Here is a 21,129-nt window from a genome sequence, read left to right on the forward strand (position 1 = left end):
CACGCAGGCGGTGCGCCTCACCGCCCAGGAGAGACATTGCTAATCTAGGTGTTTTTTCAGGAAGACAATTTGGGGCTTGTCTTTACATCTGGGGCAAATGAGGTTTTGTTCTAATCTCAGTGCCTGGCTGAGGTTTGTCTGTGAACATCTGGGAGCTCCAGGCACAGGAGAATTGGGACCTGTGCTTAAAGCCTGCTGATAGCCGCGGTTGGTTTAGCTGTTGTCCGAGTGTGCAAATGAGGTTTGGTTCATAGGGGTGGCTGAGTGAAGCAAACAGTGAAGTATACACAGAAATTAAACTTCGGTGCTGAGACCATGGTAATTTTTCACAAAGTGTTTTGCTCAAGCAGTGTGATGGGGTATTTCTTGTGTTTATATTCCAGTTACAGTGATTATCTGAACTGTTGTTTTAAAGGCTAATATTAAGTACGGTTTTCTGTGAATACCATAGCTTCTGCCTTGGACATGTTTTACTGGACTATGTACTTAACAAGTTATCATTTTGCCTGCTATTAAAATCATATGTAGTATGAAAACCCATAAGTGGTTTTGGGATAGCAGTGCTTCTGAAAAGCTCAACACCTACCTACCTGTCTCTGATATACTAAGGGGAATGTGATCAGACAGCAGTGTCCTGAGTTGAAACAAATATGCTTAATAGACAACTGTAAATACGACAAGCGTTTTGCATTTTTAAAGGACTTTTTCTTTGTTTATGTAGGGGTGTTTACGTTCTCTGGTAGAGTGAAATGCATATAACCAACAATGTGTCTCTTCTCTCTTAGATTACAGAAGTTTGTGGAGCCAAGCGCGTGGGTTATTTTGGTCCTGCTCAATTTTATATTGCTTTGAAGTTAATTGCGGCAGCGCAGTCAGGGTTCCCTGTACGGATTGAGAGCATTAAGAATGGTAAGTAGCAAATTTTGCTTGCAGTGCTGTGCACTTGCTTCTCACTTTCTTTACTGCTTGTCAACTCTCTGGTTGTAAACCTTTGCTTCTAACGTGTCTATGAAACAGTTGTATTTTGAGGAGCAGAGAAAGAGTAGAGGTAATGTTATAATCTGTAAGTGACTAGTAAAAAAATTGCAGTGAATTACATGTATGGTAAAGCTGGGATGACATCCCCCTCTGGAAAAGGCATCACCAAAGGAATGGCACGAATGACAGCTGAAACAGTGCCAGGGATGCATTTTTCTCTCGCCTTCAGCCTCTGATCTTGACAGCTGCCCAGGGTGGGAGCCGATAGCTGCTTGGGGTGGAGGCATGTTGTGGGGGACATGGGCAGGTCGTGGGTCCCCCTGTGCAGGGGAGCTTGCAACGCTCATCTCTTTTAGCAAATAATCCAAAAGGGTAATGGTGACAAAATCATAATGCTTCCTATCAGTAGGGATGAAAATGTGTATTAGATGTAATTTAAAACAGCTTTGTTCTTCCCAGTGAATTGACAGTAATGTTAATTTACCATTTTTGGTGGAGAAAAAAATACCTCTTAAAAGAGGCTTATCAAACTCAAGCAATGAAGAGAGAAAGCAGGTCCCTTTTAGCTGCAAAACCTCAATAGCGACTAAATGGGAGGAACTTGTATGTTCTTGCCCTACTGATGCATGCTCTGCCTTGCTGATGCATGCTCTGCCTCAGCAGGGCTTAGGCTTCAAAACGCGTGGCTTTTCAGTGGGGCTCGAGCCTGAACCGGTTGGAACCCTTAGCTCCTGTATCCCTGGGAGGCGTTTGAACTGTGCCGTGGGGCTGTGCTTTGGGCAGGAGGCCTTGCCACCGTTCCACTGAAGGCTGCGATGCAACGGGCCACGGGATCAGAGAGGAGGTAGGAAAGGCAGGACCTCCCCGCAGCATCGCAGTCGGGTCACTGCTCCCAGCGCAGTTTCTGCTCTGCTGTCCCCGCCAAGGGTAACAAAATGTAAAATTCACCTGTGTTACAAGGCGCAGGGAAGGGAGATTCCCAGGTCTGCCCCATCCTGGGTGCGGGGAAAGCTGGGCTGGCAATCCTGTGCAGGCCTGTGTGAGCTGAGCTCCTGCGGTGCAGAACTCCTGATCAAGTTTAGGACGAGAGGAAACGGTCTCAAGTTGCGCCAGGGGAAGTTCAGGCTCGACATTAGAAAGAACTTCTTCACTGTTAGAGTTGTTAGGCATTGGAACGGGCTCCCCAGGGAGGTGGTGGAGTCCCCATCCCTGGAGGTGTTCAAAAAACGTTTAGATGTGGTACTTCAAGACATGGTTTAGTGGACATGGTGGCGTCAGGTGTACGGTTGGACTTGGTGATCTTTGAGGTCTCTTCCAACCATAATGATTCTATGATTCTAAGTGGAGGGGGTCGGATGCAACCGGCACGGTTCTGGTCAGTTCGGTGCCTTCTTGGAAGGGGAGTTTAAACCAGGGGTGAAGCGGAGTGGCCTGGATTTGTCTCTCTGCTGTCCTTATGGACAGCTTGTGCATTCTCTCTTGCATTGCTGTCCTTTTTAAGGATGTTAACTTAAAAAAAACCGAAACAAACCCAACAAACTAAATTAGGAACAGAAACTACGTGAGATTTACTGTGTGTGTTTTACAAGTCCAGTATCTGCAAATAATCCACAAATTTGAGTGAAGAAGGGTACTTGCAGTCCTTGTATTGATATCTGCTGACTTGCTGTTACTGAAATGCTTCCGGTGCTAATTACATTTTCTCTTGAAATGTATGAGTCCTTTAGAGTGGGGTGTGTAACATGTACCAAACTCGAATTGATTTTTTTTCTTCCTGGTAGTCGCTGTAGGTGTAGATGATTATAGAGGTGATGTATGCCTTTGCTCAATTTTGAGCGTTCTGCTAATATTAATTATATTGATCTTTCAGGGTGACTGTGCACAAAAATAAATGACACTTCTTCAGAATAACTGTCCATTGTCTTAGAGAGCAGCAAAGTGTCACTCTCCTGCTCTGCAGAGCAGACATGACGTGGGGCCTTTGGACAGGGTTGTCTCACCAGACCTTGGCATGATCTCTGAACCCTACCATTTTTAATTTGTTCCTTGTATAATGGCAGTGTTAAGGATACTGTGATCCTGACTGATTAATTCATCAGTCCCACAGTTTCTGTGGGAAACTGTTCTTTTCATTACAGACAACGTTTTGAAGGCAGGAAATGAGTTTGCTGCTTGCTTTAATAACGTGCACAAGGCTTACTTCTTTCTCTTTGCATGGAGAGGTTATATATTAAGCTAGTGAATGTAGCTTTGTGTAACATTCACATTTTTATTAAGACATAAAATAATTATAGGAGTTCCACACTTATAAATGTTACAAAATATAAATAGTACTCCTTTATAGATAAACTTCTTACTGCTTAAAGTACTTTTAATGTTCTGTAGTCTCAATTGAATTTTTCTCTCTTTTAACGAAGAATTGCCTCTGCCACGGTTTATGGCACTGAAAAGTGACAGTGAAGTACGTTACGGGACTCCAGCAGAACTCCATGGAGTTAAATTTCAGGTTCCGCATGCAACTTTGGAAAAAAATTCTTACAAAAGAACAGATGAAGGGGACAAACAGGTAACAGGCTTCTCTCTTCCAGATCAATATGTTGTTATGCATCCTCCTTTGGGGTCCAGCCCTGTAAATAGTGACACTAATGTGGACTTACTCAGTTTTTCAGTACTAGACAGGAGACGAACTACTGATGTGCAAATAATCCCCGTCGGGGCTGTGCTCTAATTTTGATGCATCCCAGTTGCATCCCTAAAGGGAGTTTCTCTACATGAGCTTGTATAAAGCTGTCAACCCTGTAATATTCTGCATCAGTTCTTTCAGTGTTGTCCTCCTCCTTAGTCCAGTGTAGTTTCTTGGAGATGACTAGGGGAGGAGCAGCAAACAGAAAACTGTCTGTGACACAGAACAGGAAAGCAAGCGATTTCTCATGGCTGGTATGATCCATAGCCACTACAGAAATATTGGAGAAGAGGTGTTGAATCACAAACCGCTATTTCTGGGTGGGTTAAGGCCACCAGGTTTTCTTCCCTTCTAATCTCTCCCAGGAGCAATCCAGAAGAAATTTTGCCCTCAGTGAAACATTGTCCCAGCATCCGTTGTTCTGAGTTACCAATTTAATAAAGCTGTCTAAGGGAGATTTGTTTTACCTGTATTTAGGAGAGTTGAGAGCACTTATTCAGATACAAGCAGCTTTACAGTTCAATCTTGATTTGCATAATTCTCCCCAGACCTGAGACCTTCTCCTCTGGTACCGTATCAGGTCATGTTGTAAGTACCCGGTGGCGGGCACTTTATCTTCCCGTACCGTATGCGCACATTTATCACATGGTGCCTCGACCTGAGTAACACCGTTCCCAGCCTGAGGTCAACCAACAGGAATGAGCTGATGACAAGATACACGGGTGGAATAACAGGATGAGGAAGAAGAGCATGTATGCCTGTCTGCCTGTGTGTACACTGAAGCAGAATGCTGCCCTCGAAGCCCTGGCTCTGTCTGGGTTATCTGTGTTGCGCTATATTTTCCTTTTTTGTAAACTGTTTCAGGATCACAGCCTCTTCTTAATCTCTGTAAGTCAACCAGAAGAGAAAACTTTAGGATAGTTTCCTGGTAACACCTACAAATCCACAGAGTGCTTAAAATACTGATTCAGAGATTTATTTTAATTTTTCGTAAGTTTTTACATGAAAAATGCTCGCTCTCCCACGAAGAATGCAGTCACACAAACTAAAAGTCTAGTGTAAATTCAAAGATACTCACTCACATTAAGCCTTCTACATATACTACTTCAGGCATCTTTGGAAGTAAAATATCTTAAGCTGTTCATTGTAAAGCTTTGCTATGGCATTGCCATGCTTTACCCTAGAAGGCTCAATACCAAATTCTGTCTTTTGTTTTTTAAGGAGCGTTTTCTTGGAAATAAAGGGCCTGAGGAAGCTGCAGTGTTTGCCTCGTCTTTGTCCATCCTGCTGTATGTGTTCAGATTGCTGTGCAGGGTTACTTGGTGTTTTTTTGTCTCAGAACTGCATTTTGTATTGATGTGTTTTTGTAATAGGAACCCAAGTCTCCTCCCATGTCTCCAATCTGTTCACCTCCTGCTTCTCCATCTACTTACCAGAGAATACCCCTAAGTTATGGATATGGTAAATCAAGAAGTGGGCTGGAGCAGCAGCATGGAGGTAGGATAAAAATCGGACTGCACACATTGTATTAAATTAATTCTTTTTTTTTCTTTCTCGGAAGCATCCAAATTTCAAATGCAACTGACAATCAGCCTAATGATTTTAAAGTTTAATTAGACCTGTATTTTGGAAGATGATTCAATCAACTTACTTTGATTGTTGAATCCTGTCTTCCTATTAGCTTTCTGATAAATTAGTTAGATTTATCTGTCACTGCTCACAGATAAATGCTAATACCTAAACTCTGACAAGACCATGAGCAATATATCCCAGTGGCAGAGTGTTTGTGACTATTCTCGGAGTGCATGATGCTTTTGGTTTCATTGGAGGGGAAGAAAAGCCTGCTCCTGACTTCAGTAGCCGCTGTATTAGTTTTCAGATTGGCAGTGAACCTTCCTGTGCAGGAAAGGATAGTAATCTCTCCGGTTTTGTAACGGAAATAACAATAGGATAGGAATATAAAAACAGTCCTACAATGTAACTTAGGCAAAACAGACAAAAATAAGGCACTAAAGAGATGCTCTGTCCTTGATCTCGCTGCCATTAGAGTAGGTGGCAAAACATTCTGAATTTAGTAAGAGAGCAGTGGGGCAGAAGGCAGTTCTACTAAGGCTTTACAAGCTCCTATTAATTGTAAGGTGCCTGTGCTCTCCTAATTGCAATGTCTCATGATGAAGATGGTGGCAGTAGTAGGCATGAGTGTATTAGCATCCCTCCGTCATCCCTCCTGCTTTAGTGTGTTTGCAGTGAGTGAAGAGTGGAGCGTGCTAGTCCTTTAGCTGTTGTCCTCATTTACAAATGATTGAAAAAGCAGAGCTATTGCAACCTTTTGAAACTCAATACAGCCATGATAAGAATGTGTTTGACACTATCAAGTGGCCTTCAGGTGAAAATCGTACTGGTACTGAATCACAGGCATTCATTTGCTGGTTAGGTAAACCGCTATTTGTTTGGAGATGGGATTTTTCCCCAGCCTACCCTTGGCATAACTGATCAAAACAGTGATGGTTGACTTCTGAAATAAGCAATGCTAGCGAGGTTGTCTTTTGGTACAGTGCATCTTCTGCTCCAGTGAGGAAGACGTGTGGCAGATAATGCGCACCCTGAAGAGCTGGGCGGGAGGCGGCCATCGGGAGCAGCTGACGGTGTTGCCTGTTGTGGGGTTTGCTGTTTTCTGGGACTCTGTCCCACATCTGTCAGTGCTAGGAGAGGGTATTTTGGGTGTCGTTCCCCCCTGCTCTGAATGTGGTTGCAAACATAACTTCAGTGAAATTTCTCATGGAGTCAGCAGCTGTGCAGAGTAGAGACAGCAGTGTCATATCCAGCTATCAGCTGCTTCTAAATTTACTTATTCAACTGCTTGAATTTTTAAAGTGATAGAATCCTAGAGGTATAGAAGACTATGATTATTTTCCAGAAAGGGAACTTCTGTTTTCCAGGAAAGGAATCTCTCCTATTTTAATCCCACCAGGGATACTTCAGCCAAATGTGTTCTCGGTGGCAGTAAGCAGGTAACATTTTATAGCCTGTGCTATACCAACGTGCCAGGTTGGGTGACCCACAGAGTCTTCCTGGCCTTTAAGATTAGGACCCTTCCAGATTTCTGAATAGCACTCAAAAGGGTAGGTCCGAAAGCCACGGTGTTGGGGTACGCACAGGAGGTGCTAGCACGCCGCTGCTGGGCTGGGTGGGTGTTCTGTACTGCGAGCCTGCCCCTGACACGGGGCGGTGTGGCTTCAAGGGCAGCCCTTCACACTGCAACCGTGACTATATCCTTTTTTCTTGATAGTTTTGGAAGTTTTTCTTGCTAGCAAACAGACAGCAGCGTGGCCTTGTGCTTAACTTTCCTCTCCAAGGGTGTCTGTATGTTTCCCAACTTCCTTCCTGTGCGTTTTTTTTCTGAAAGTAGAGGTTACTTGTACAGGAATAAAAATAGATAGCAATACAGGATAAGACCACTTAGGAAAGGGAGGGGGTTAGGGATATAATTTTAAAGATTTTCCTGAGCTCAAAATCTTTAAGATTTCTTGGTCTCATTTTTCATCAAGAGTCTTTTAAGTTCTGTCTATCTAACGCAGGCTGTCTTTGTAGTTGGTAAAGTTTAAATAGTCTGACACCAGAAGTTCTCAGCTCTGTAAAGGTTTGTGAGTTGCCTTTTTGTTTGCATACTTGACCTATTTTTAAAACATTGTTCCTAAATGTGCTGTTACCTCACTGCTTACTATATTTGCTGCAGTGGAACGTGAGTGACTTAATTTAGCAAAAGAAGTAGTAATTGTTACTTTTCTTTACTAACTTTGCTCCAAATAGTGTGAAGTGGCGAGTCATGCATTTTGGTTTTTGACAGAAATTAGGGAAGGAGGAAGAAGAGTATATGGAAAATTAGTGATTTACTATCTGATAACATTGTCAAAGCATTTTTTTTTTGGCAGCTCAGTTGAGTTATTTCTTCTTATTTGTAATGCATTCTTCTCCTATGCATGGCCATAAGTGTATGAAATGTATAAATACCTAAACAGGCTATATAAATATATATTTCAACATGATGAACAGTGATTTCTGTTATCTAGTACTATATAACTGACAGTTTCTATCAGTATTGTCTGAAGAATCACAGAATCATAGAATCATTATGGTTGGAAGAGACCTCAAAGATCATCAAGTCCAACCGTATACCTGATGCCACCCTGTCCACTAAACCATGTCTTGAAGTACCACATCTAAACGTTTTTTGAACACCTCCAGGGACGATGACTCCACCACCTCCCTGGGGAGCCTGTTCCAATGCCTAACAACTCTAACAGTGAAGAAGCTGTAAAGTGAAGAATGATGTAAAGTGAAAGACAAGTATGTGGCTGGAATTTTGTTGCAGAAGACAAAATGGACTTTGATACTATGATGCTAGGTTCACGAGCTAGATTCTTGCCCTTGTGGTATTTAATTATTTCCTTCAGCCTAGTAGAATCTTTTTGATTAACCTTTCATTTATATACTTAATTTTAAATATCTGTAGCTCCTTATGATGTCAGACAGTCTACTCACCAGCAAGATGGACCATCATCAGGGAATTATGGAGTCAAACCTGTACTCACCTGTTCAACTCCTAATCGGGTAATGAATTGCATGTTTTTCTTTATTGTTTTATTAGTAGTACTACTAGAGAAATAAAAAAAAAAGAGGCAGAAGAATTCTTGCTTCAAAAGTAAAAGTGTTCTGCATGGTGTTTTTAGACTAGAGGCTGAAGCATGCTTTTTTGTGTATGAAAAAGAAAAAAAAAAAAGCTGATGGGAAGGATAAATTAAAATAAATAATCCATTCAATTAAGTTGGTGAAGCTAAATAGAATGAGAAGCACCAAATAGCATAGATAGGAAAACTAGACTGAGAATCTCCAGTTCAAAAGTTTTAAAAAAAAAAAGTTATCCTAGCAAAAGTGAAACATTTTCATTTAAAATATATGAGGTTTCACAGAGATTCCTGCGTGATTTAGAATGCTGTCTGTAACACATGCACAGAATTTATGACCTAATATTTTGCGTATTCTGTTGTTTCACCCCAGTTGGTTAAATTGCATCTCAAACAGAATCAATGAATTTCTGGCTATTTGTTTGCTTTTATGCGATGGGTCCTGTGTTTTCCCGCTGGTTGCAAAAGCAGATCTTTCCGATGTTCCAGTATGCCTGCTGTGCATTTATTATGCAAACAGGTAGTTTGTCCTAAGGAAGGGCAAAGCTCTTCTAAGAGAGAGCTTTTCCTAAATAAGTAAGACTCAGAGACTCTGTACCTTTTCCTGAGTGTTTAGCTCCCTGCACCCATAATAAAATGTCACCTGAGCCTCAGGAAAAGACCTACAGGTAGTGCCACAGAGTTTGTGCTAACTTGAAATTAAGTTGAATGCATTTTTGTAGCACTTTGAAATGAAAATTAATTTACAGCTTTATGAAGTTACCTGTTTCGAGGATCTTTTGATGTATTTCAGAACCGGTGTTTTGTGTTTGATTCTTAGGAAGTGGACTGGTATGTCAGAGAAAGGGTTTCTGAGCTGGTTGGAGCCTGCTTATTTTTCATTTTTGCTCTCCCTCTTTAAGAGTGTTGCCATCCAGGCCTAAATCTTGAATACCAAGTCATTCCAGTTTGACAAAGGCACTAATTGTACTGGCAACCCTCTTCTAGACACCACCACCCAACCTACCAGACATGCACACCTCCCTTAAGTCAATCAGAAAGCAAAGGCATAAATGGATAAAATGTCCTTTTCCTCCAGAATATTCTTTTTCCTGAAGTAGGATTTTTACCTAAACCATGGGAAGTGGCAGAAGGCTGAGGAGGTCTCTAGGGGTTTGCGTGTCTCTCTGGCTTGGCGTAATGCGTGCTGAGTTACCTGGGTGAGCGGAGAGCCCAGAAGCTGTATAGCTCCGTCATTACAGCACCGCTCCTAGACTAAACATGTGGTTTCTTAGCAAAGCTAAATTTTCATGCGCCGTGCTGTATAAATAAAGCTTGAGGTCCTTTACTGCTTTCCATCCCTTTCAGCTGTACAGTGCGCAGTTCAGAGTTGTAATGCATGGCAGCTAAAATGAATCCCCAGAATGAATCCAGAGGTAACAAAGTATGGTTTGGACTTTACTTTTTGCGGTCAGCAGTGGTAAAGTTTTCTTTTTCGTTTAGCTTTCGTCATGTAAAACTTCCTTTAATTGCCTGAGTAAAGATACCTAATATTAGCCTCAGTTTTAACAGATAAGTAGCGGGACGCTAATCGGCGTGGCCGTTTCTGCTTCTCATCTCTTCAAAATATGTGTCTGCTAACAGAAGAGAGTGAATCTGGTCTCTTGAGGTTCCCAGGGCCCCCTTTGGCCCTTCTGGCCCCCCGCCTGCGACCGGTGCCAGTCTCCCTCCCTTCAGTCTCTTTCAGCAGAGCGGGAGCAGCAGGACAGCAGCACCCACTACTTGGATGACCCTTGGAGGATAACGGAGGAGCAGCGAGACTACTACATCAACCAGTTCAGGTCCCTGCAGCCTGACCTGAACTCCTTTATTTCAGGTACTTTTTACCAAACACTGTGTATATTGAGTAGCGGGAGCGGGCTGAGAGGTGAGAAGTGTTAAGTAGATAAAGGAATTCTTTTTTCTATCTGGAGCAATTTTATGAGAAAGAGTTGATTGCATTTTCTTTTTAAAAGTGGAGAACTCAAAGAGCAAACCAATACTGTGGCCATTAGGTTCTTTCCTAAATATCCCAGTTTTACAAAAAATAATTACATCTAAGGGAGAAGTGTTGGCGATTCAGTAAAGAGTAAAATGAACTCTGTATTTGGTCCGTTGTATTTGTGGATCACACCTGTAGCATGTACTGAGCTGAAAAACCCCTTAGGGTTGTGCTTGCCTTCCCAGCAGAAAAGTAGCAGTGTCCGTGTGATGAAAGTGAAGCATTCAGCTCACTGTCCTGTGTGGTCAAGCCTGAGTGTTTATGGCTCTGATGGAGTACGATTTTGACCTTTAAGGGGATTAAAAGCAAATCACTTTTAAAGCACACACATGGTAAAAGTATGGTTAGGAGCGTATTGAGATTGCGTTTCCATCCTGAACAGGAGGATCAGGCTACCCGTGAGAGGAGTCGCTGCAGATACAGACAGTTGGTCTGGCCAGGGAGATGTCACAGCTTTTAAACTGAGGTGGTTTTATTGAGCCCTGCTGTGTTACTGGAGTTCAGGAGACTCGGATCTGGCCAAAAGTTTCAATAAATTACCTGCTGCTGACAAATTAGTGTTTCACCAGTTCTTTGCCTCGGTTAAGTTTCCTTATAATTTGCTTGAAAGAGAAAATGGTTGTTCAACAGCATTGTATTTCCTCACAGCCTCATATATGTCTGTAACTGTGTATGCATGTACATATGCATATATAGCCTCTCAGGTAGTTTTGCATTTTCCTTTATGTTGAGCAAGATTCCCAGGCAGTACTTGCACATCCAAAATTACTGTTTATAAATGATAAATTTGAGCTTCCACAATGTCCTAAAATAATTCAGCTGTAGAAATCCTTGCTGCAGGGTGATACAGATGCTAGAGGTTTGTGCAGTTTTAAGAAGTTATTTGAGAAATCGGTGATGGAAAAATCTGTTAAAAGTTATTGAATATCTAAGTGCTACCCCTGGATTGAGAAAGTTCCTGAATTGCAGGTGGTCAGAGGTTGGGGGATGTTCTGGAGCTACGCTTTTATTACCTGGGTTTGTCATGGTCGCATAGTCCTCTCTTGGCATCCAGTGTTGGAGAGGACACGCTGCACTAGGTGAGCCTTGGACCTGCCCCAGTGACAGCTGTTCTTACGTACTGCAGTGGGTGATCTGACCTGAACGCCCAAGGGGAAGAGGAGGATAGAGCTAGAAGTCTGTATTTTATGCTGTCTTGTGATTTGTAAGCCTATATCCAGGAAGGGCTTCCTCGATAACCTGTGCATATGGGATGGTGAAGAAGTGGATTTGTTAGCTCGGAGAAGAGCTGTTGTGGCAGGGTGAGCGAGGATGCCTGCAGCAGGACTGGCTATGTGCTATCTGAATCTCCTGGGTTTTTTCTTTTTTCTTTTTTTTTTTCTTTTCCTTTTTTTGATAAAATTTGAGCCACTGCAGGGAAATGTCACAATTGGAGCATGGTCTTGGGAGAGCAGTGCAGATGCTACAGCACTACTGTCACACACGTGGCTTCTGGGTGAAGCAGAGCCATTTGTGTCTGTTAATTCATCATCGATGACATACTAATTATGCTGGTTAGACTCACTAGTACCAAAACGTGTTTTCCTTTATTTATCTTTCCCATATGGAGGGAATGGGGAAATGAGGTCAACAGCTCTGTCTGACTTGCTTTCACTTACTCAGTAAGAGACAAATGGTCCAACAGCTATATTAGCATCCAGTTAACCTGAGCGTCTCTCGGATGTAAAGTAACCAGCTGCTTCTGGCGTGGCAGTCCTGGCCAAAGGTAAATAATTGGAGAATTAATTTCCAGTGGTTGATAAGGCACGGTTTCCCAACAGGTTCTGTGGCAAAGAATTTCTTCACAAAATCAAAGCTGCCCATTCCAGAGCTTTCTCACATCTGGTAAGTACAGTAATAGTGTTGGGGACGTGTATCCTGGTGTGTGGTTTCTTGGGTTTTTATGTTTGGTTTTTTTTCTGTGGGTTTTTTTTGGTGTTTTTTTAAAGATGCTTATTTCAAGAGTTCTTGTTAAATTTTGAAAAGTGTCTTCAATTATAATTATTGCTCTTATCTGTGGGATCACTTTCAGGCCTGAACAGCAGGGTGCTCATTGATCTTCCTGACATGCTTGTTTTCTGGAAAGATGTTCGCTTACTCAGCAGGACTGGGAAGGTTTGAACAGCGATATAACTGAGAGCTGTTCTTAAGTATATTGTAAGCAGCATCATTAGCTCAATGTACTGACGTTTTTCGTGAAATGACACAGAGGAGAAGCACCTCTGGAATGTTTTAGATGTCATTGGTTTTATGTTTCTGGCTATGTTTTGTCAGAGGAGGCCTAATTAATGCCTAATTTTTAGTAAGTACAACTACATAATTCATCAGTGCTTTCCTAATGAACCAGTGCACTTACTTTTAATGAGCGTATTTAGAAACGATTCCGGATGGAACTGTACATAATAAAATTTGACAAGGATTCTAGTATATTTTCATAAGCAACATGTTGCTTGGTAATTCAGTGTCATCCTTGCATCTTGGAGAGGAAGAACAAACAGTTTTAAACATTGATCAGAAATGCTGGTAGAGGTTTTACTCTTAATATGCTTTTATGAAGACAGATGAGAAGAAAAGCTTGCAAGAGCCTAAACATCTGTCAGGGTCAAAGAGTATGTCTGGAATCTTTTCAAAGCGGATTGTCAGTTGTGAAAATAATAAAAAAAACCCACCACCACAAAACAATTGAAGAAACATAGTGTTGGGGGAAGGGAATATGGGAATTTAAGATCACTTAAGAAGAATGGATTAACCCAATATGTTAACCAAGCACATTTTGTTTCTATTGCTGACACAAGTTGTTCTCTGCAAAATTTAAAGAAAAGTATTCCTTTCTAGTAGATAAATAAAATTTTGTGATGATGTGATTCATCAGGTGGTGTTGCTGTGTTAAACACATGGGATGCTTCAGTCTTTGTCACTGTAACCTCAACAGCTTGAAAAATGCTCATCCCTTTCAAAGAGTAGGGAGTTATATGTTTATTTGCTTTAGTCCATGTGCTCACAATGAAATATTACTCAATTCTTATGAAGAGTTAATTTGTAAAATTGAATTCTTGAATTTCTGAAGTCCAGTTTTAGTGTTTGAGAAGCCTCCTGGAATTAAAGAGAGAACTGCTTTAGTGAGAAGTTAACAATAACATTTAAACTTGTCAAGAACATTAATTTAGCTCCTGAGGCTAGTCAATAGTGTTAAGTAACCATTGCTAAAGTCCACTTTTAACTTTTTCTACTTGAACTGGTTTAAGATCCTGTATGGATTGGCCAAAAGTACTTCCAGCCATTGGAAAGTTAATTTCACCCTTGGAAGTACAGTATATATATCTCATGTTATAGTATATACATACCATCATATTGTATGGTATGATGTGTAACAAAAAACCATACTTTAATAAACAGGTAAAAAAGCAAGAAGTCAGTATTAGAAAATCAGCTTGCTTCATCTTCCCGGAGACAAACGTACAAGTTAGGATGAAGTGTAAATGACAGAGATGCTTGCCCTGTGTTAAAATATCCCTTCTCAGAGTTGCGTTTCTGTCTCCCGCACAATTGCACACGTTTCCCTGAGGTAACGGCTTGGAAAACGTATGTCTGTCGTGCCCGCAGGGAGCTGAGCGACGTGGACTGCGACGGGGCACTGACACTCCCGGAGTTTTGTGCCGCTTTCCACCTCGTGGTTGCCAGGAAGAATGGTTACCAGCTGCCCGAGACGCTGCCGGAGACGCTGCTGCCCGAGTACCTTCAAGCAGGTAACGTCCCTGCGGCAGGTGGTGTTCCTGTAGCCATCTCGGGAACCCAATGTGCGTGTAAATTGGGTTTCTTTTTCCATCCTGCATGTAGGAGGGGGTTCTAGGCTACGTGATGGCTCCCCGGTTGCTTTTTACCGCCTGCGTTTTTAATTGTGCTTACGAGGCGATCGCTGAAGGAGGAATGTGGAAGAGCACAAAAGAGCGATGCAGAGTGTAGCAGTTACCTGCCTCTTAATGTCTGCCTCTGCTCCAGTGTGCTTTGAGTGTCCTTTGAGCTAAACTGGCAGATGATTACCTGTCGCAAAGGTACTCCAACAAGACTTAGGTGGCTTTTAACTCTTATGATGATTTTTCCCTTAAGTATCTGTCTGTTGAAGATGTGTTGAAAACGATACTGGACTGCTATAGAACTTATTGTGCTAATATATTTTGTTAGATGCAGTTACCAGTTGTATCAAAGGCTGAATTTTTTTTGTAATTCATTTTATGGAACCCACAGATTCTTCTGTAAGTAATTTACAGTAATGATGGGGGGATTACAACAGTTTGTGTAGCACAAGGATGAATTAATCCAAACTATAGCATATCTCAGTAACAATGTGCAGTGAGAGACCTGCCCTTTCATTTGTTCTCTTCAGTTATGTCTCTTTTAATTATAAATGAACAGTGAAATATATACTGTTCCATCTAAAAAATGTGCATGACTTTCTAGGGCAAGGAGGATTAATCACAGATTATAATTACAGTGCTAAGGGATAATATTTAAGACCTAATAAATTCTCCATTAAATTTGATGACACTGAACATATTAAAAGACCAGAAAAGAGCAAATCAAGTTGCAGTTAGGAAAATTAAATGTTCACCCTGTATCAGGTTTGTGAAGTAATTTCTGGTGGAGTCATGTTCCTTATAATCCACTATCTTCATATCCAAAGTGTAAAGCTCCTGTAAAACCTGCACTTCCAAGTCTTCATCACTTTTAGTCTTTCTAGTTATATTCCCTTGTCATAATTACAACTACCCTTTTCCCTCCAGGACCACCACTTTGTTCGCTACTCTCATGCTTGTTCTCTTGATAAATCAGCTTATAAGCTCCTCCATGCAGGTTCTTGTTGGTGTGTCTGCACATTAAGCCTTTTAGGGTAAAACTGCAATGGAAATAGCTATCTGTAGTAGTAGGGAATCATTACAGCAATGGGAGGAAGAGCATGGTAGGCTGTGGTTGTTCCCTGGGAGTCCTCTTTTTCCCTAATTCGTCCCTTTCAGCCCTGGGGTCTTACCATTTCCTTAGATGATTATTTTTTCATGGTGTTGCATGCAGCCAAGCATTTTGAGCTGATCTACGTGGAAGAGGTGAAAGGACTAATTGTTTGGTTTTGGGCACTCTAAGTACCTCAGCTAATATGATAATTCTGGTTAGCTTGAGGGTCTGAAAATGTCTCGCGCTCATTCTGCTACCTAATCAGGATTCAGAAATCTGTCTTTTGAAAGACTTGCATTAATAAAAAGGAGAACGTCTCAACACACTGTAACACCGTGAATCAGAAGAAAGCATAGAGCCCTGATTGTATCAACTTCTGAAATGAAAGCATTGATAAGTAAGCACGTGCCTCATACACTTACCTAAAATGTCAAAAGAAATTTTCCAGGCAACATTTTTGTTCTCATGTTTTCAGAATTTGATTTCTGTGGAACTTAGATTTATTATTTTTTTTTTTCTGGCTTGTTAGGAACCTGATGAAAATTACTGGAAACTTTTTCGTTAGGTAGTTGTATTAAGTTTCAGAATAAAGCAGAATTTGGTTCAAGTGAAATGTTTGCATCTGATAAGAGTGTCAAAGCTTCAAATACAGTGACTTGGAGCATAAGACAGAGCATTTAAGAATGAATTAATCTTGCTAGTTTTATGGCTTGTTCTGTAAACTACAAGCACAGGTCCAAATGCTGTCCTGGCACAGCTCCATTGACAATTTGACCCATCGCCTTCTCTTCTGAAAGTTTTTATTAAAACTAATTTATGGAATCTGTAAAGCTATTTGTCTTGTGTGCAACCCGCTCTATTGTAAATTAAGACAGATTTGCAAGAGCTTAATTTATTCAGATAAACCAGATGCTAGCCAGAAACTAGAAATTTGATGTGAGAACTGGTTATTTTGCCTTTCAATATATCGATCTTTAAGAAAAACTGTTTTCCAGCTGTTAAGACAGATTTATCTCAGAGAAACTAATCCCAGAGTGGTATCAGCAGAAGGACCTGAGCTTGTGGAATAGAAATGAGGTTCTTGTGAATATTCCTGTGAGAAGTTAGAGTTGATATTTTTTCCCTCCCCCCGCCTCTCTCAGTGCTGTTTAGTTAAAGATGGTAGATGCTGCAGCATCTACTGTGTTTGATGTCCTTGTTTTTTGCTGGCCTTCAATTTTAGTGTATAGTGTAGATTCTACTATACTTCTCAGTATTCAGAATGTCAAAAATTAGAGTTGAAGGTGTGGTAAGTACCCTTAACATTCCTAAGACAGCAAGGTATAAACGATAAGGCTCAGTAAGTTGATACTGGACTGTGAGGAGGAAAAATGCAAATAAACGGTGGTTGTTTGACGGTTAATCTTTACTAAGAATCACTTCTCCCAAATTTCACAATTATTTCTACAACAGAAATTATACACGCAATTCCTTTCATGGCATTGGCTTATTCAAAATACCAGATAGAGTTTCTTCATGGTGTTTGTCATCTGTGGCTTACAGGTTGGTTCTGATATGTAGAAATGAAGGGCAAAATGATGCTGGAATAGGTTTTTAAGAATTAACCCAAGACTTGGCATGTCTCTCTTTTTTTTTTTTTTTTTTTTCTTCCTTTCTTTTTCTTTCTCCTGCAGCTTCTTTGAAGCCCGTGCGTGACTGTGCGCTATTTGATTCTTATTCCGAGTCATTGCCAGGCGGCCAGCAGCCTCGGGACTTCAGTCGGACGGAGGTGAGGTGATGTACACAGGGTAGTTACCTTGCAGAGTACAGAGGCATAGGCCAGCTTCGCAATGACTGTAGTAGGCGTAACAGCAGAACCGTGAACCTCTGCGAGGACTTTAGGAGTCTGTAAGCTTCCCATGAAGCCATTTCTTCAGTCTGTGGGAAGGGCTGACAGGCTTTTCAGAAGACATTCCCACATAAGAGAGTTCACAGTAGTCATCGAGGGATTCCAGCCTTGTGCGATGTTGGAGTCTGCAGAGAAGTCCACCTTACCTGTTGGTGTCCTGTGGGGCTGGACTTGGCCCTGAGGCGCTGGAAGCCAGCGAAAAGGGGCAGAGCCCACGCTGCAGGAGGGACAGTGGCACAAGGACAGTGCTCAGGTGAAAGATCTCCTGAATCTGAATTGGTCAAAAATGTGACCCTGTAGCTCTCGAGTGTTTCTACCATTTACAGTGCTCCATTTCCACTTGCTACCCCAGCTTTGAGGATAAGAAAAATGTCTTGACTTGTCCTGATTCCTTGTACTTCGCCTCTTTGGAGGCTGAAACTATCCCAGATTTTGTACAGTATGGACATGCATAGTTCTCTTTGAAGTGATTCAGTCTCCATTTTATTATCCAGCCTTTTCATAGTCTAAGGAACTACCATCTAAGGGTCTGGGTAGGAATTACAAGGAGCTGGGAAGAGTGTTTTGAGGGAAGAATGGTGATCCATTGTAGCAATGTCACAACAGATACCATCCTTGTGATGGAAGACTGTTGCAAGCAAAACTAAATTAAGGAGAAGAGTTTATCACTGAGGTTAAAAAATGAAACTTTAAAGATCCTGTAAAGCTGAACTAGCCATGGCCACTGAGTTGTGCCTGAATATTGCAACTCTGAATATATACGCTGTGAGATTTAAGGGTTTAGTATTTAAGGTAGTGAATCAAACGGCAGACTGACTGCAAGAACAGGCCCTTCTGATGCTGCTTCCAAGTTAAAAAGTAACAGTATGTCATGGCAGCTCATCAAGGCTATTTTCCAGTTATTTCTTCCTATGCCTTGCGCTGTGGAGTTCCTGGGTCAGAGCCCAGCTGTACCTTCATCCAGTTCAGCTCAGTAATGCTGCCACCAGACAAACTCTCCTAAGCGGGTACCGAGTGTGATGTTCACTTTGGGCAATGCTGCAGCCAGCGCTTCCAGCATCCAGTTTATCTTCTGGAACTGTTAAAATATGTCACAGAATCCCAGACTGGTGGGGGTTGGCAGGACCCTCTGGAGATCCCCCAGTCCAACCCCCTGCCAAAGCAGGGTCACCTACACCAACTTGCACAGGATCACGTCCAAGTGGGTTTTGAATATCTCCAGAGAAGGAGACTCCACAGCCTCTCTGGGCAGCCTGTGCCAGGGCTCTGCCACCCTCAAAGTGCAGAAGTTCTTCCTCATATTAAGATGAAATTTCCTGAGTTTCAGTTTGTGCCTGTTGCCCCTTAACCTGGACCTGTGTGGTCTCGCTGGGTGATGCTGCTCTTTGTACAGCAGCTTGGCCAAAGTACAGCAGCCGGACTGGGTTTTGAAAGCAGCGCTGCTCTCCGGGTAGCGCGGGCTGTGCTGGTACCTTGGCAGTGTAGGCCGGTCCTTGACCGTAACAGAACAGCCTTGTCCCTTGCCTGTGACTTTATTTTGGGAGGGTGGTCGGCAGGGGGCTGCGGGATTGTGCCACAGGCCCCGCTACACTAGCACTTCTGCACTCTGTGGTTGGGTGGCAAAGCTCAACGGTCCCTTGAGAGTGTGCCTCATTAGCGTGTTGCATACGGTTTGTGATTTAAACAAACAGCAGAGGCGAAATTCAAGGCCGTTTGTGTGGAAACTCATTCGCTGATGTCAGCATGTGTATGTCCGTATGTACATAACTCCATTGCCAGACTGCATTAGGAGTCAGCTGAGTATTTGAGTTAACTCACTGCATCAGCTTAAGATACTCATTTTGAGAGAGAATTGTTTGTCTTCTGCTCAAAAACTATCATCATCCTTTTCGGATATTTTTTGTCGATAGGCAAGACCCCTGAGTGTCAGCTTCTCTTTTTCACTTGCATTTTCATGTGCATGTACAAGTACACATGCGTATTAAAAAAAAGTATAATGTAGAATTACATTAAAAATATAAATAAATATATAATTATGTATCTTTTACACACATAATTAAAAAGCTTCAGTTTATGTAACTTCTTGACTTCAGGATCTCATTCAGCGTCTCTGTGTCCTAGGGAATCCTTGTTGGTTTTGGGATACTGGCTTCACAAGTGATAACACAGATATGGAAAGTGGTCTTTGGTTATTGCGGAGTTGTGAGGAAGTTTGCTTTTTAGTATCGCAGCCTTTGGGACCGTGAGATTAGAACATTCTTTTATATATTTCAGAAAGCTCAGAAATCTTTCTTTCAGAGTCATCTTACGTTTCTTGGACATAAAATGTCATTTCAGTAACCTAACCGGTACAATTTTATAATCTTATTAAATGTCTGTTTGTTAGGCTCTTCTTGTTTGTGGTCCTTGAATGTATGTGCAGAGTAAGGATAAATCTAGGAGATGATTTCCTAAGCAATTAAGTTGTATGGCTTTTTGCTTTTTAGATTTTTCTACTGCAATGGGGGTGATAATAGTAGGAATATTATAGTAATAATTAAATAGCTGTAGAGGGTATGCAGCACAAAATGTAAAAAACCCAAACAAGCAACAAATCCCCCATTTTATGTTTAATTTTTAATTCGATTTTCAGCAGTTAAGCTTTAAGACCTCCTCTGCCTTATCTCTGCACTTTCCTCCTGAGACGTTCTCACCATACCTGCCAATAACTTGCAGGTTACCGTGCTGCCTTTGTAGTCAGATAATGTTCTTAGGGAAGAGCTGGAGCTTCTGCTCCGTTCCTAGGTTCTGCAAGGTGGCAGGATGTTCTGCAAAATCAGGGGTTTTTTTTATGGCTGGTTTGAAAAAGAAGAAGAATCTGTAGGATGATTGCCTGCTGGCTAAGCACAGGTAGTGTTTCCTGACTGTTTGACTGGTTTTGCTCCATTTCTTCACTGTCTGGGTCCTAGACATGCAGGGCAAAGCTCTCGAGTAGTTTGTTTCAGGACCTTGTTATTTTGGTCCTTTGTTATCCAAGATTAGTGGACTATAAAATCTCTTCTCAAAACTGATTTGAGAATGAATTTGACTTGATTTTTTTGTTGTTTTGTTCAACTGATGTTTTTACGTTCAGAATTAATACACTGAATGAATATCATTTGCAAGGTCAGTAATTCTTCTCCCTCTGTGAGAAGTGCAGTATTTTACTGTTGCAATTTAATTTGTAGCTTGGCTACTTGAGGAAATGTAGTTTAGATACTTGAGCACTACATTAAAAACATGACATTATCAATGCCATCAGTTATGCATTATCTCCATGTCTCTGTCTCTTTCCACCTACCATCCAAGCTATTTAGTTTAATTTCTGAAGACCATTTTTACTGCAATACAATGGAAACAGTTCTTGAATGCATCCGTAAAGAAAATAATGGCAGGAGACAGGTCACCTGAATGCTAGGCTTTGTTAAACTTACAAAACACACAAAGGCAGCTAATGTTGTGCTCCAGAATGGCAAGGGTGACTGCTTTTTATTAACCAAGGAGGTTTTGTCTTCCCCCTCCCCGTCAAGTTTTTGTCTCCCACTTTGGTTCTGGTCTGGTGTGTTCCCCCCCCATTCCTTTGGCTGTCTTCTGCAAGGTTTCTCACTGCCAAAAGCTTCAATAAACCATGTGATTCTGTACTATATGCGTAAAATGATTGACTGGGGTTGCTCTAAACTCCCTCAGAAATGAGAAATGTCACGCTCACAGTTCATTGAAATTTGTGAGAGTCATCCCATCGATTCAAGCATGCGCTGAGTTGTTCACACATTTTCAGAGCCCTCAAGCCATGTTTTCCTCTGTTGCTTCCTCAGAAGCATTAGGGAATCCCAGGTGCAGCTTTGTAAAACAGATCTCATAGACCTTTACT

The 21,129-nt window shown here is 41.6% G+C and overlaps 1 protein-coding gene across 1 annotated transcript in view; it reads left to right on the plus strand.

Moving 5' to 3' along the window:
- Window positions 1–785: 785 nt before the first annotated feature.
- The window catches only part of REPS2 (RALBP1 associated Eps domain containing 2), a gene marked incomplete at its 5' end in the record, with an annotated part of 62,258 nt that continues 41,914 nt past the window's right edge, over window positions 786–21,129 (plus strand). The window contains 8 exons of the mRNA XM_009701156.1: window positions 786–909; window positions 3,396–3,544; window positions 5,035–5,158; window positions 8,175–8,272; window positions 10,063–10,201; window positions 12,187–12,250; window positions 14,009–14,151; window positions 17,026–17,120. Coding sequence (XP_009699458.1) covers window positions 786–909; window positions 3,396–3,544; window positions 5,035–5,158; window positions 8,175–8,272; window positions 10,063–10,201; window positions 12,187–12,250; window positions 14,009–14,151; window positions 17,026–17,120 — 936 coding nt within the window. The remainder of the gene's footprint in view (window positions 910–3,395; window positions 3,545–5,034; window positions 5,159–8,174; window positions 8,273–10,062; window positions 10,202–12,186; window positions 12,251–14,008; window positions 14,152–17,025; window positions 17,121–21,129) is intronic.

This window comes from Cariama cristata, unplaced genomic scaffold (assembly GCF_000690535.1).
Source record: "Cariama cristata isolate BGI_N322 unplaced genomic scaffold, ASM69053v1 scaffold28275, whole genome shotgun sequence".
NCBI classification, from domain to species: Eukaryota; Metazoa; Chordata; class Aves; order Cariamiformes; family Cariamidae; genus Cariama; species Cariama cristata.